Raw genomic sequence first — 15,927 nt, forward strand, 5'->3', positions numbered from 1 at the left:
GCGGAAGATTTCTAGAGACTGTTCAGTACTGATCAAACCACTGTTCCAAATAGTGCATGTACATGTTTATGATAAAATAACTATAAGTAGGTCTGTACAATTGCACATGCTGAAGATCATCTTACCACTGGGCAGTCTGAGAGAAGACCACACATCCTGAGCACCCCAATCAGATGAGAGGGGGGGACAGTTGACAACAGGGTAAGCAGTGTTACCAGACATTACTGGTCCTAAACCATTGCTTCTGCCAGCTACTGCAACGAACACAGTTGGGATTCCATCTCCTTGTAGAGGAAAAAAAAAAAAAAAAAAAATGATTGGCAGTCCATCTTGTTTCCTCCCACTTTCTTTTCTGGAGTTTTATCTGTCTATACAGTTCTTCAGTTTGCAGTTAATTTCTTTCATTCTGTTACACAGCACTAAAATTTACGTTGAGTTTTCCCCTTCGTAGAAACAACTGATCTTACAGCCTTAAAACTCAGATACTATTTATCATAACTGAACAAGTTAGCATGTCTTACTCTGCCCCTGAGAGAAAGTATCAGAGTAATGGGTGCTGCTTAGCTTTTGGAAAGAGCAACATTTAAAAATGAGAGATTTAGTCAGCTAAGTTCTGGCTGAAGTGTTGAATTAAGACTTTAGAAAAAACTATTGTTTATCTCAAAACAAGTGAATCTCAGCTGTGATTACCACGTTTGTACTTCTGAGCCTCTATAACTGCTTCCTCCTGTCCCCAAATGCTAATTTTTTTTCCTCTGTGTAAGGAATACTCCTACAAATTAATTTTTATCTCTTCCTTGCTAGCCTATAAACTGTTTCAGAGAAAAAGTCAAGTTTCCTTGGTAAAAAATCTGAATTAAAATATTTTTCTCATCACATAAGAAAATGATTGAACATTTTCAACAAATGCGTAGAATGATGGCAGCATCATCTGCGTTGTAGGTAAGCAAAGAACATTTATAGTCAGCTAGAGGAAACCACCATTCTTCCCTGTTTCAGAAATACATTTACTGTAGTATCTTCCTACTGATGCAGGTATTAGCATGATCAGCGCTTGGGCAAAGAAGTTCAGTACTGAGATATAATCAGAGTTCAAGCTTTTGTGTAATGGAAGCTCTGAGACAATATGTTACTTTGTAATTGCTTAGTGCAGTCTACCATCTATCATGTAATTAACAAGAGTAGAACTGCATTGCAACAGCTTATTGCTGTGTTCAACAAGCAAAAAATTCTGGAAAAAAAAAAAAGCTTACAGAGATACTTAAGTTGACCAGTCATTTTTGTACATGATACTGCTCATTCTCATTCATTAGTTCTTTGACACCTACCTTCATATTCTGCTTTGATCCTCAGAGTTTCATCTGGCCCTTTGTGTGCAGAGGTTACTCTTAATTCACAAGGAATTCCAAAGGTTGCACATGCCTTCTTTATTTTCTCACAGTGGCCAAGGTCAGAAGTAGAGCCCATCAATACCACAACTCTACCTTGGCTCTTTGTTTTCAGAAGCAACTACAAGAAAGAATTAAGGGAGAAGACAGAAGGAGGAAAAAAAAGGAGAGAAAAAAAAAAAAAAAAAAAACAGTCAACAGGACTGAAGACAGTTATCAAAAACCACACACATTGTTCATTAGAAGAAAAAAGCCACCAGAAAATACCTCTACTCTTTCTGCAACCCATTCAAAGTTTCTCTTAACCATCTGCAGTGCTTCAGGAGTCACTTCCTTCAGGTCTCGATAGGACTGTAAAGGAAAAAAAAAAAAAACACCAAAAAAACAAGCGTTAAAGCTGATCTTTTGCTTCAGGTGCACAAAGCAATTCATTCTGCTACCAACCATTGGTACAAATACCCCAACTGAGGTATTTATGCCATTTCAAGGAAAGAAGATGAGCTGACGTTGGTACAGTTACAGGAGAGATTCTAAAGCGAGTCTTTTTTCTTTACATAGAAAAGGAAACGGAAAGAGCAAAAGTCTTTAATTCTACAAAAATAAGAGTTTGAGTGGATATGACTACTTCTTTTAAACATGGATATGGAAGCAAGGAAAAAAAATTAAGAACATTCTCTGTTAAAAAAAACACCACCACCACCACCACGACATTAGAATTGATTGCCATTTGTAACATGGAAGGCTTTTTGCCACAGGGCTATCAAGGTTTCAATAGCTTCCCAGTGGGTAAGCTTAGGGAAACAAATAATTTGAAGTTGGAATTTGCAGTGATTTCATTGCCTGCAGCAGCACTGCACTAGCCAACCAAGGTTCTGCATGATGTTATCATGTACTTTATTTTAGGAAGATGAACAAATGTACATTCAGAGCAATTCACTTGAGGATGTCATTACATGATTCATTCAACAATACAGTAAGTCAGAAAGCAGAACTGCTTTAAGTTTGATGATGATGAAGTGACACCTCTGCTTCCCTACTCTCCCGCACTATTTAAAGAAAACAGAAACAGAGGCTTAACTACAGGGAGAAACATTTTTCTTAATCCTTCTCCTTTCCCATTGACTTATAATTTAATTACTAAAATGTTACCTGTTTGTCCTTCTGCTGGCTTCTATCTCCCGATGGCCACAGTCTCCATGAATCATTATCAATAACATCAGCAAGAACAATTTCTTTGGTCAAAATATTAACACCAAATTCAATCTATAAAGACAATAAGAAGCTTCTGTAAGAACTATAGAGATATATTTCCTGTCAAAATTAGGATCATGGGAAATTAGATTTTCATACCTTCAGGTCCACCAGAGTGCAGTTTTGGGGCTGCCATGATTTCTCCAGGATCTCAAAAATAGCTTGAGTAGAACGAGCCATAATATCCACTTCAGTCTTGCCAATAGTAAGTCCAGCAAAAGAGAATTTTGCTTCAATTAGCTGCTCCTCAGACCACTGTGGATCATTATTAGCATCATCCTGTTAAGGAACCAAACAGATAAAACATGCAAGTTCAGTTGTTATAAGGGAAAATTAGCCATTAGAAAATAACACTATTGTTTAAAAAAAAAAAAAAAAAAAAAAAACGCATCATTAAATATACTCTTTACCATTCAGCATTTTCAAAAGCACTTTTGATTTATCTACTTTATACACTTCGGCTTGTTATTCTTTGATGGCTTTGTAAGCCAGTATTGCATCGATGAGAACATAAGAAAACATCAGAATACCAGAACTAGCAACTCCTTAAGAGGAGGTCAGTCAGTGCAACCTCTTATCCATTAGCATTTTTAATAAGATACTACAGAGTTCTATCTGTAAGTTTGATTCTCACCACAGGAGAGCAACCTACCTTGTAAAACATCTCAATTTTAGGCGGGTAAAACTTATAGCCTTCTTTGACTCCAGGGTTTCTTTTGAGGAAAGAGCCAGTAGCAATTCTTCTGCAGACCCATTCAATTGGGATCATTTCACAGTGAGCTGCTATGAAAGCTGTGTCACTCTGCTTCCTGACAAAAGCTGTTTTGATTCCTAAATAGAAGGATGGCAGCTTAGTTTCATTAGTAGGCAAACTCCACAGCTGAATCAGAGTCTCTACAAACTTTAAGTACAACCAAATCTTGCACTTTTCTATACTTAAAGGATGCAGTGAATCTTTTCATGGTATTTTAAGCCTAAGAAAAGGCTTTTTTTTTTCCCCCCCCTTGTATGTGTGCTTTTCAAAGGCTCACACTGGTTCCATTATAAAGGAAAGAAAAACTTTAATAGAATTTGTTGAACTACCACCTTTGAAGAAGTTAAGGTTAAGAAGAGTTGCGAAAAGCTAACAAACTTCTACAATAAGGCATTCATGTTATCTGCAATTTATGCCCTCAAATAATCAAACCAGAATAGAAAGAATCCTGGAAATTCTTTTGTTGCTTTAAAATGCAACTGGAATTTATTGTGCCAGAAGCTACCAAGTAAAAGCCACTTAATCTTTGAGGTACCTTCTTAGCATTTAAAATTCATACTATACTCATAGGCTATTGGGTATTTAAATTATTAGGTTAATTACGGGCCATATAGACTTAGGCAAGATGCTTAATTCATGCATCAACAACAGGCTTTCCAGGCAAGCCAGCAGCTGGAGGTTATACCAAATGACCCAATCACGCGCTCCTCTTCACCAATCTGTTCGCAGAAGACCTCGATCTCTGCTAATGCTTTAAGAACTACTTGTACAGAAGTAGATAAAATTCTACAGAGGCCTTTTTTCTCACACATAGAACATACTAGCTGTGACTCTGCCGATTGACTAAAATCTATTACTTCTTATAATAGATCATACGGTTTTTAGATCAGTTGGGACTGAGCAACAAAAGGGAGGTCCAGGGCTACATTCAGACTAGGGGAGAACCTGTACCAGTGATATATGTGATCAGAAGATTATGTCAAATACTCTAGTACTCCAAATGACTGGGCCACCCACCCAGCTCTGTAGTATCAGAGGAAAAGGTGAACTAAAAATTAAGTCTGAACAAAATATATCAGAGCCTTCAGGAAGGCTAAGAAGGAGCACGGAATCGGTGGTGTTGGGTAACAACTTGTGCAGCATGCAGGCATTAATTCTACCTCTGCAATACAAACCTGCTTCCTGCAGCAGCTGGAACACGCAGCTGGTGGTGGTGTTGGAGATGGCAGCCTTCCCCTCCATCCGGTCCTTCCTGGCGGCATTCCCTGCCGTTATTTGGTCCTTGGACTGCATCAGAACGCATCCCGGGATATCCGGCAGCTCATACACTTCTTTCGTTTTACCTTCATTAACTTTTTTACCAAGTTTCAGTTCTAGAGAAAAAAATAAAATTAAGAGCGTTTTAGATGCGAAGAGTTTTGGTCGCGTACGTCAGCACGCGTGAGAGGCTCCGCGCCGACCAGCCCCAGCGCCATCTCCACACGTAGCCCGGGGCTGCAGGCGCTGCCCAGGGGGCTCGGTACGGCGAGAGCCCATTTCACAACTTTTTCGCCGTTTTCCAGACACCGAAGCCCAGAAGCGCAGCTGAGCGGCATGCGCCGCGGCGCTCCGACAGCGACGGCAGCGAGACGCGGAGCTTTTCGGCTCCCGGAGCCGCGGCTCCTCCTCCGCTCCTCCGGGACGCGGATAGCGGCATCTCCGCCCGCGGGGCGAGGGAACGAGAAACAATCAGAAGACGGCGTCGCAAAGAGAAACTTTTCTGCAGGCGGCCCAAAGCGGAGCACGGCCACGCGGCAGCACGGCTCCGACTCCTGCTCCAAGCCCTCCTCCCCGCGACCGCCACCCCATCGGCACCCAGCGGTCGCGGCGTGCGTTACCTGAGGCGGCGGGGGCCATGGCGACGACTGCGGCGGCGGCGACGGGCACCTAGGACACAGGAGAAGAGCTGAGCGCACGCGGCCGACCCGCCGCGGGAGTAAGAAGGGCCCGGCGGAAGGGGCGGGCAGGCGGGGCGGTGGAGCCCGCGCGCCAATCGCCGCCCAACGCGGCGGGGCCGACCCGAGCCCCTCCATCCCCACCCCCCGAGCGAGCGCTGCCCCGTCCGCGCCTCGGCCAATGTCGGCTCCCCGCAGTCGGGGGGGTGCCGGCGGGGCGGGGGGTGGAGAGCGAAGAAGGGGCCGGGCGGGGAGCGAGGCCAGAGCCCCCCCACGCATGTAAATGAGGAGGCCGCCCGGCAGGCTACCCGCGGCTCCGCGCGGCGCGGCGCTGTTGGCTGCGCGCGGCGCCCGTAGGAGCGCGCGGGAGGGATCCGCCGGAGCGGGCCGGGCCGGGTCCCGCCGCCACGTGCCGCCATGGAGCTGGAGGAGCTGGGCATCCGCGAAGAATGCGGCGTGTTCGGCTGCATCGCCTCCGGCGTGTGGCCCACCGAGCTGGACGTGCCACATGTGATCACGCTGGGGCTGGTGGGGCTGCAGCACAGGTAAGGGGGACGCGACTGCTCGGACGGCGCCGAGCCTGAGGGGGGAAGTTAGCGCGGGGCCGGGCACCGGGCCGGGCCGTCCTGCCGACGGCAGAGGAGGGAGCGGTGCGGCCGGGGGCCTGCCCGGCCCGTCCCGTCCCGCGCCAGCCGGGCAGTCTCTCCGGGCCCTCAGGAGCAGCTCCCGCTTCGGACTTCGTCTGCAGCCAACGAAGCAGCATCGCCCGGCCCGGCTGTGCGCTCCTCCCGACCCTGGGCCGCGCGGGGAGGCGGCAGGGATGCGCCCGGCCCGGCAGCCCCGCGGCTGCCTTAGCGACCCCGCTGCCCTGCCATGCCCTGTCGTGCCCATGTGCGAGATGCTCGTGCCTAAATGCCGACCGGAATCTACAGAAACAGAACGGTTCTCGAGGAGTTTTAAGCTCCTCTTAGGCGTAACCGTTCAGATGTATCATAATAATAAAATAAAACTCGCCGTCTACCTGAGATACATATGGCTGTGCAAAGGAAACTACATTCGCTGCTATTCATTGTAGAAAGCGCGACCTCGTGGGAGCACCCGCACAGGCTCACACGCACATGCTGCGTCTGGCTGCTGGCCTACGAACACCTGCACAGTATTGCTTAACTTCCTCTTGCTGGACGGTAGGCAGCATTCACATGCATGGCAACTCGGGAAGGCGTGCTGCTCTAAGTACACATGCACAGATTTGTTCTCTACATTTTTGAGGTCACAAACATGTAAGGGTTGCTCCGAATTTGTTTTGGATCAACAGCAGAAAATACAACCAGTTTTTCTGTTAGATCTGAGTCTCACATACGTTACAGGTAAAATGCTGCATCCTTACATCACACTTACATCCTAACAATTTTCTTTGGGTTGCAGGTGTATCATTCGTGAACTATACATGTTCGTCAGTGTCCATCAAAATCATTTTTATTGGGAATGATAAAGCTACAGAATGCAAGGAATGAAGCCATGTGATCAATGGCCTCGTTTTTGGTTGAATCATTTTTCAGTAAAGAGCCTGGAAAAACGTCCTAGTTCATTTATGCTTATAGTCACGCTGCTGGACTTGGATGAAGTTTCTTAGTTGGAAACAAAACGATGTATTTCTGTCACTTTGCAACTTACTCTCTCAGTGTTTGCTGCAACCTTGTTTTATGATTTTCAAAAAATAGTTTTTTCCTCTCTTTTTCTAATGGACACTTGACAGCTCTGATTTCCATGAGCTCTTTAATATTAAATATTTCCTGTGGCATCGTATATGATAGTAATACTAATGTTGTGGCTGAAGCTGTAAGCAATTTGCAAGTTATACAAAACTACAAAATAAGCTTCCGAAGGCATACAGACCCTGCCTCTGGCTGATCTCTTAATTCAGTGTAAATCAAAGATTTTAAAGGATGCTTTCTTGGAGACATAAACTTTGATGCCTATGTAAAAGGAAATTTGTTTACTTTCACTGTAAATTTAAAGTCCATGCAACTTGATACACATTTGCAAGCAGTCAATAAAAGTGTTGTATAGCTGAGATGTTAACTTTCCGCTCTCCTTTTTCACCATTTCTGTCCATCCTCTCTGTATTTCTCCTTAGCATTCTGCTGTGAGTTGTAGTGAAAGGTGCCACCCCCTTTCTGGAGGTAATAGGGTACCAAATTTGTTGGAACACCTCTTGAAAACCAAGAATAAGATATATAGCATTAACTGCATTGGTAAATTTTGTTAAGTCTGTTCTTTTAAACTGAAAAGCTAAGAAGTGTCTCTTAGCCATATTCCTTTTGAGGGGGTTAAATATGAAAGAGAGATGCGGTAAATATTAATGGATAATTCCAACCATGCCCTCAGCAACTAACAGAGATTTCATTGTCCAATGGAAGATATAGTCTTTAGGCCTCACACTGAAGTTAGTGGGGATGCTTAGGTAATAACTACTGGCTTGAGATGGGTGCAGTCACAATTCTTTTACATTGCTGATTATTCCTGTGCTATACATGTCAGAAATTATCCTTTAATTCATCTTGGATTTTAAAAATTAGGATATTAAGGCATTCTTGAGATGACCTAAAAAAAAGAAAGCTATTGGGAAGTTGTTACAATTTCTGGTCTTTGAAATCATATCTGTATGCATAAACAGAGTTTTTGTTACATGACACAAGAACACATGGCATGAATTCTTTGTGCTTTATGTCCTGATACAGTTGTTTTCAGCAATGTGAAGGGCTTTGCTTTTTGTGCTAAGTGGCCTAAAATGAGGTGAGATTTTTACAGTGTTAGAAAGATAGTCAGACACTGGAGAGATTTTCTACAGTGAGGATATTTGCAACTGAAAACTTGAAACTCAGTGCACTGGCTTGCTCCAGGAAAATATTTTAGCATGAGTTCAAATGTGTGTATTTGAATGGTGCTCTTTCTGCCACTGAAACTCATTTGCATGAAGTCAGGTATATGTGTCAGCTGGGTTCTGCAGTGAACCCACAAGCAGGCACATCATGAAAGACAGACTTGGGATCTCACTGCACTGACATGAGCAACAACTTCTAAGCTTTTTTTTTCCTTCCTTCCTTTCTTTCCTTCCTTTCCTTCCTTTCCTTCCTTTCCTTCCTTTCCTTCCTTTCCTTCCTTTCCTTCCTTTCCTTCCTTTCCTTCCTTCCTTCCTTTTCTCTCTAATTAAAAAAAACAGCTGCCTGAATTTGGAGCTTAAACTTGCACTTCTTTATAGCAGAAGGCAGAATATGGCTTTTACTTTATAGTCATGTACTGTGAATTGAAACAAAAACTGAGTGTATTTCTACTTGCACACTAATCAAGACCTTCCCTGCACTAAGAAGACAGTCCCAATTTAGCTTAAGACCATTTTTCAGTGATTTTCATCTGGTCTTGGAACATCCTATAGCTGGGTTAGCAGTGAATTCTCATTGCACATGAAACTTAAGGCTGTTAAAGTTAAAACTGTTACTTTGGATTTAACACTAAGAAAACTTAAAAACAGGTATTCTAAGTCATCTTTATGAAAAGTAAGCTAGAGAACAAAGTCACTGTAAAATCGACCAACAGCGTGCCAAAGTCAAGTTAAAGGATATTGGTGAGGAGATTTTCTTGGGGGCAGTGAGAGAGGGGGGACGAGTACTTTGAGTTGCAAATCTATTAAACGTCATTGAAGTCCTTGACCAGGACAAACGTGCAACATTAATCTTGGAACAAGTGTGATTTCTGTTAACTTTTTGCAAAATTCTCTGGAAAATATTTTTGGCAGTAATGCCATGTACTGAAACTGATTTTTTAACAAGGTCTTTGAAAGTCCTTTTCTGTGCAGGGGGAAGCCTGGTTAAGTAAGGGAATCCTGCCTGTCCCAGTTCAGCTGGGTCTGTGTAAGGGATTTGTTAGGAGAATGAAAGTAAATGGAGAAGAAGATATGCTTTTCTAATACATTCTCTCTTACTGTCCACTATTAAAACTCATGCAGTGATGCCAAAACAATTACCATTGTATGTTTAGAATTTTTACTTCATTTTCTCTCCAGTGGAATTACTTATTGCTTCCAATTAGCCATTCTTTCTAATATCTGTAGTCAGTATAGCATATCAAATATCATCATATATATCATATGATATAGGTATATCATATATCTACCTTCTCTATGCATCCTGTTCACTGCAAGATAGGTTTTTAAAGGCTTTTTAGCAAGCTATTGGTATCCTGTCTTACACTGAGTCTTACTGGAGCAAATTGGACTCAGCAGTATTTGAATGGGAATTTTCTCAGGAGCATGGATATGTTACAGGTAGTGATCCTTATAATTTCTATGTAGTATATTTAACTTTCAGTATATTTAACTGTAGCAGATCCTCCATCCTCAGAGGTAAGAGTAGTATTGTTAATGTTTTAATTGTCTAAATGCAGGGGTTTTTTTATTAATCATATTTCTATATACATTACCTGTGGAATATACTGGGAAAAGATATTTGTCTAGTAATTATTTGAGCCCTTGTGATATTTTACAGCAAATTTATGCTGTATGTGCTGGTTAAACATTCCGAGTACTTTCAGAGACACATACTGCATGTAGATATACTAACACTTTACCTTCAGTTAAGATTGGTGTAAGTTTATAGGCCATTCTGTGCTGCTACATGTGGACAGCCCCGTTCAGTTATATGCTCCAACCCTCACTGCTGCAGGAAGAAGAGGACAGAGAGCTTTGGGTGTGGTGAGCTGTTGCTCTGCTCTGCTTTTATATAACTTCCTGCATGTTGATTTCCAGATAGTGAAGGCAGGTTTATGTTGTAAGTTAAAGTCACTGAAATCTAATGCTCATTTCATAAAATGCAGCTCAGCCTTAGGTCTTATTTCTGGATGTAGAGTAAGCAATTGGAATGACATAACATAAGCAGTGGGAAAAACAGGAGGGAAGTGGTGCTGAAATGCTTATTAAAGGAAGATTTTTCAGAACAGCTGTTATGTTCATTGTGGCCAATGGAATTTAATTCCATCACATTAACCTAGCCATGGAGTGAAAGTAAAACTGTTAATTTTTCTTCTCGTTTTAGTTAAGTCATCCATGCAGGTGTGATACAGCTCTCCAGTTCTTTTCACAGGATTGCTCTTAGTTGGCTTGACTTCCCACACTTCACAATAGAGCCTGGTGCATGGAGAGAGGCTTGTACACGACACAGGAGGTTTGGGTAAAACAGACTATCTTGGCTGCTCTTTCTGCCATGTCTTGCATTCCTCTTGATCTTAAGGGGGAAAAAAAAGCAGCAGCAACGGCAACAAAACCAGCAACAGAGTTGTTTGGAGGGGCTTTTTGTCAGATTAGAACTTACGGTTGGACAGCTCACTTGAGCATGAGTGCTTGTGCCAATACAAAGGTTACTTTGCTGCAGAAGAAAGGTGGGAGTCTGGAGGAGAGTGCCTTTTAAGCAACAATGGTGATTGTGGATCCACCAAGAATGCAAGTACTTCTGCTCAGTGAAGCCCGTTCTCCATGCATTTGTCCCAAATGTAGTTTGATCTACCAGGAAATCTAAATGGGGCATTCAGAGGACCTTGTAGAGTAATAGCCCTATCAAAGGCACATAAAGTGAGCCATTCATATCAGAGAATAAGCATGTTTTAGAGGTGAATTGATCATTTAATATAGATCAGAGTGGTGATTGTGATGTTTATCTGCTGTACCTCAAAAAAAATCAATATCCTCATTTGAAGAAGGCAGTGGGGTGACCTCATTGCAGCCTAAAGGGAGCCTACAAACAGGAGGGGAATCAACTCCTTAGAAGGGTAGACAATAGCAGGACAAGGGGAAATGGTTTTAAATTGAGGGAGGTAAGATATAGGTTGGATGTCGGGGGAAAGTTCTTTACAGAGAGAGTGGTGAGGTGCTGGAAGAGGTTGTCCAGAGAGGTTGTGGATGCCCCGTCCCTGGAGGTGTTCAAGGGCAGAATGGATGGGGCCTGGGCAGCCTGGTCTAGTATTAAATGGGGAGGTTGGTGGCCCTGCATGTGGCAAGGGGGTTGGAGATTCATGATCCTTAAGGCCCATTCCAACCCTGGCCATTCTGTGATTTGCAAACTGGGGATGAAACAGTTTTGTCCTTATGCTAGTCTGAATGGTCCTCTGGCAAAAGATAAGATGTTTGAGAAGGGAAAAGAGCAAAGATCTCTGTTTTTTTATAGGATTGCTGTTACTTCCATCATTCCTTGATGTTGGTTTTGATTTTTCAACTGGATCATTTTTATGAAGTAGTTTATATTAGATTATCAGGAGCAGTTATATGTGAACAACTTGGTCTGGCCATGCTACTTAACAGGAACCACAGTGTGGTTGCTAAGAAAGTAATTCTAAGCAGCTGTATTTTCCAGGCCCTTTCAGTTTTCCTGCAGTGCTCTCACACCTAACATTTAGCATGTGTCAGTATCCCAGGTTCCATTCAACTTGTTTGTAAGTGTGCCTAGACTACATATTGTGTGACTATTACAAGTTTAAAGCAGAACAGAGCCACAAGCTCAAGTGGATCTAAAAATACTCTCAAAGGATGAGAATATTGGCCTAAGTAATTGCTAATTTCAAGGGACTTTTTTTGATAAATCCTTCATTTTGGTGATTTGGCCCATCATCACTACCCGGGATGATGTTGTCGAAAGGAGACAGACCATAGCTCTAGACACTGGAATTCTAAATGCAACATTCATGTTATTTTGTCTCTAACAAAAAAATGATGTTGAATCATAACCACAGCTGCAATGAAGAAGGACTTTCCTTACACCACTTGGATTTTTCTGTCTAATCTTCCTATATATTCAAGTTAATTGTAACGAATAAATGAGAGTAGCAAGTAAATATTAGATGATGCCAAATGCCCTATACTTTTGATCTCATACCACTACTGACTGAGAATAAATGTGAATGGCGAAAAAGAATGATAAAGAATGTTAAAACAATTTTAAAAAACAAGCTATGCTTTGTAGTCACAAAGCAGAATACACAAAAGCAGATCCACCTTCTTTGCACATTTGTTTGTCACGTAAATCCTGCTCTGTGGCACGTGCAGACATGTTTTCTGAGGGGAAAAAAACAACACCTTTTCATTAGAAAGCCACGTGCTCTCTTTTTTTTTTTTTTTTTCCTCCTGTCAGTTCTTGTTTTGTACCTACCCTCTAGTGCTGATACGAACAATTTCCATATATAGATTGCAAATGCATTCTCCAATTACCTGCTCTGAGCTGCTGAGAATTCAGTCATTTGCCTCCATGCTTTTGTGCAGTTCTTACCTGAACAATATCATTTAAATACTTGTTTCTTGAAAGATCTGCTTATTTTAATTAATATAATAAATGTATTTTTTATTTTCTGGGAGAGGAAAAAGGATTTAGGGTGCAGGTGAGGTTGTTGTACTGAATGATAGCAAAGCTCTGGAAGCACTGCAGATCCTCAGAGTGCATTATTCAGAATTGTAAGTGAAGTTTGTCTTCTTTGTCATACAACCTTCCTAAAGCCACCCTTTCTTCTGTGAGGGCAGACACAGTATGACATACACCTAACATTTGAGCTGCTCCAAGTTAGGGCTAGCAGAGTTGAGAACTTGCTGGGCTGCTTCTGTTCATTACCTACACAGAATATAGTTTGCTTTTTCTTTTTTTCCTTTTTTTTTTTTTTTCAGCTGGGCCAGTTCTTGTGTCATATTAGCAAACTGAACTGATTTATACGGGACCCAGTAAGAGTAAAGAGCAGATCTGGTTGCAGTGAGTTATCAAATCAGCTTCAATTTGTTTATGCAGCGTTAGCCTTGCTCTTGTGGAATGGTACAATTATCATAAGAATTTCTGACTTCCTAACATGGTCATATTTGATGGGTTGAAATGTTAAGTGTAGATGTTTTATTTGATCAGAGTGGTATTTGCTTTCAGTTAAGCCTGTTATTTGTGTCATGTAGGTGAGCCAAGGCATACAGGGAGAAGTTATATCTTTTATTAGACTGATGCCACTTCTAAAATCTCATTGTTAAGGATTGTAATAGAAACTCATACCTTTTTCAGTTTAAATAACTGAAGGTGACAAAATCAAAAGGGAGCAACCGTGTACTCATGTGGGTGACCTTCTCTCACAAAAAACTCTGTTTAACTTCTTACCATCCAAGAGAATTTTTTGCATGCTAATTTGGTAGAAAGTTCATTAAACCAACCTGTTGCATGGCTGAAGGATGTGCATACAGCTGTGTTCTGTTGAGATCTTGCATTTCTTCCTGCTTACAAAGCCTTTCTAATAGCAACTTTTTGCCTTCTGTTACTGTGTTCACTCTCTCTGTTAATAGTTTTTGAAACTGGAATATGGTGTTTTCAGAAGCACTTTTCTTAAGTGGAATGGGTGACATCTCTGTGGACAAAAGCAAAGTATTTAGTTAGAGTGCACAAGTCAGTGAACTGCTGACTCTGAAGTTTAGCACATGCTAGATTTTCCTCATACTGGCCTTGGAGTACCCTCTTTTGGCAGGCATTACCCAGTGTTGCATAAGGGGACACTGTAAAATGACTAGTAGGAAAGGAGCAGACCTTGTGAAAATCATCATATTGCTCACTTGTATTTGAAAATTTTAGCTTTACCTATTGCCTTCTGCAAGACATAGTTATCTAGGTAACAGTAAATGAAAGTATATTTAATCACATAAAATTGGTCTTTTTGGGGTAGTTGTAACAGTGCACTGAGCAGCTTGAATTCAAAAGTTTTGTAGTGTTTGGACTTGTGTTCATTTGCCTGCAGACAGACATTAAGGGGGAACCTCCCAAAAACTAGCTTTCTTATTCCTCATTGTTGAAGTTATTGATCATTTAGGGCTTGCCAATTTTGGCAGGAATGAAAATAGCTCCTCTACTTTCCTATGTCAAATTGCATATCATATATTTTTGTCCATCCCTTCATTTTTCTCTCACAGTAATTCTATACCATATTTCTTTGAGAATAGCTGTCTTAACTCGTTTTTCTCTTGTGCAGTTTTAGGCACAAAATTTCTCATTTACTGACTACATGGTATAATATGAAGAAACTACAACCATGACTGTGATATCGTCATTATTTTCCTCTGAGCAGCACAGGTTATTAAAACAGCTTCCTCTTTTGAATTTTTTTTTCCTTACGTTTGATTTTTTTAAATCAAAATCAAGTAAAAATCCTGATGTTTTCCTCATTCTTATCACAGATGAGGACTCAGAGGAATTGCACTTTTTCCCTCCGGTTCACATTTTAATCTGGAGTTTTCTTCTTACAGATCGTTGATGGTTCAAGAAGAATGTTAGTTTGGGGGTTGGTATTAAGTTCTAGGATTGTTTTTTTCTTAAGTGTAAACTAGAATATGACTTACGATTTATAATAATGTATAGGTGCTTTAAAAAGTCAGAGGGTCTTACCATCATTCCATGTTTTTCTCTTGATACCCAAGGATCCAGTGTTTGCTGTAACATCTCCCACTGAAACTTAAGAGAGAAGCAAGCTGACTAGGTATTTTGCAGAGATTCTAAAAACATAGTCTACGATTCTGTGATAGTCACAAACCAAAATGCCTTAATACTGTAAAAGCAAATGCACTGCAACAAGTGACTTGGAGCAATAGGAGTCTCCTAGAAAAGTTAGGCGCTGGATTGGCACACAAAATGAAGATGCAGACATGTATGCTTGCTTGGCAGATGCCTTAGCAAAGCTAATAATTAAAGCATCTTTTATGAATGGCTGTTGAATTCCTTTTTTCTGCAGCAGTATTCACAGCACAGGTTACACAGCCCTTTTCTAGCATAATAAAATATAAAGCAACCAATTTGGCTCAAAATTTGGCTGAAATATTCTATTTAAAAAGACTAGAAATGAGTGATACTTTCAGCAGTTTCTAGATGTGGAAGAAAATGAAAGTTTTAAGAAAATCATTTAGAGTAAGAACAAGGGAGCTGGAAAACAGTGTCATCTCATAACTGTGTGGACTTCATTCCAGCCACAACTGATGGCACTACAGGATGGTGCCACTGGACACCTCACTAGGGCTCCGATTCGTGAGTGAGCACAGCTTACTTAAGGATGTCAGTAAGGGTGGCTTCAGCCATTTCTACTCAAGCTGTCCTTGTGACCTCTGCTACCAAACTGGTTCAAGTCCTCAAATAATATTTGCAACATTGCAAATTATTATCTAATACGTTGACAAAAATCATAGTTCTACTTTACCATAATTCACTGAGCTCTAAGATGCTTTGGCAAACTTGCTTCTACCTGATTGCTTTGACTCTCAGGGGCATCTGCCTCTGCTCCAGGCAGGTAATAATTACAAGTGTTGAAATACATATCACAGCCATGGATTTTTTTCTCTCCTGTCTGGTGTGAATTGAATTAATGAAGTTTGTATGTTTGGAGCCCTTGCACTTCATATCACCTTGCAGCTCTCTATCTCTTGTCTATCTAAGTGCTTTACATGCCTCTTGGATCACCTCTGAAATCTGCCATATTTTTCTAGCACCATTTCACTATATGTCACTTAAGATTCCGTAAGCATGAAGACTCTCCATTAACACTGAATACTTCATAT

General features: G+C 41.4%; 2 protein-coding genes across 3 annotated transcripts in view; one reads left to right on the forward strand and one right to left on the reverse strand.

Annotated features, from left to right (window-relative positions):
- The window catches only part of PAICS (phosphoribosylaminoimidazole carboxylase and phosphoribosylaminoimidazolesuccinocarboxamide synthase), a 35,565-nt gene that overhangs the window by 1,690 nt on the left and 17,948 nt on the right, over positions 1-15,927 (reverse strand). For both annotated transcript variants that reach the window (XM_085223109.1, XM_085223110.1), the window contains exons 8-17: positions 14,768-14,833; positions 13,549-13,739; positions 5,271-5,319; positions 4,569-4,766; positions 3,292-3,470; positions 2,739-2,918; positions 2,538-2,651; positions 1,656-1,739; positions 1,329-1,509; positions 126-284 (exon numbers count right to left, since the gene is read on the reverse strand). In XM_085223109.1, coding sequence (XP_085079235.1) covers positions 126-284; positions 1,329-1,509; positions 1,656-1,739; positions 2,538-2,651; positions 2,739-2,918; positions 3,292-3,470; positions 4,569-4,766; positions 5,271-5,319; positions 13,549-13,739; positions 14,768-14,833 — 1,401 coding nt within the window. The remainder of the gene's footprint in view (positions 1-125; positions 285-1,328; positions 1,510-1,655; positions 1,740-2,537; positions 2,652-2,738; positions 2,919-3,291; positions 3,471-4,568; positions 4,767-5,270; positions 5,320-13,548; positions 13,740-14,767; positions 14,834-15,927) is intronic.
- Positions 5,434-15,927, forward strand: part of PPAT (phosphoribosyl pyrophosphate amidotransferase) — a 42,933-nt gene continuing 32,439 nt past the window's right edge. Inside the window, exon 1 of the mRNA XM_085223101.1 lies at positions 5,434-5,872. Within this exon, the coding sequence (XP_085079227.1) occupies positions 5,745-5,872 (128 nt within the window). The 5' untranslated portion in view covers positions 5,434-5,744. The remainder of the gene's footprint in view (positions 5,873-15,927) is intronic.

This window comes from Meleagris gallopavo, chromosome 4 (assembly GCF_905368555.1).
Source record: "Meleagris gallopavo chromosome 4, MGAL_WU_HG_1.1, whole genome shotgun sequence".
NCBI classification, from domain to species: domain Eukaryota; kingdom Metazoa; phylum Chordata; class Aves; order Galliformes; family Phasianidae; genus Meleagris; species Meleagris gallopavo.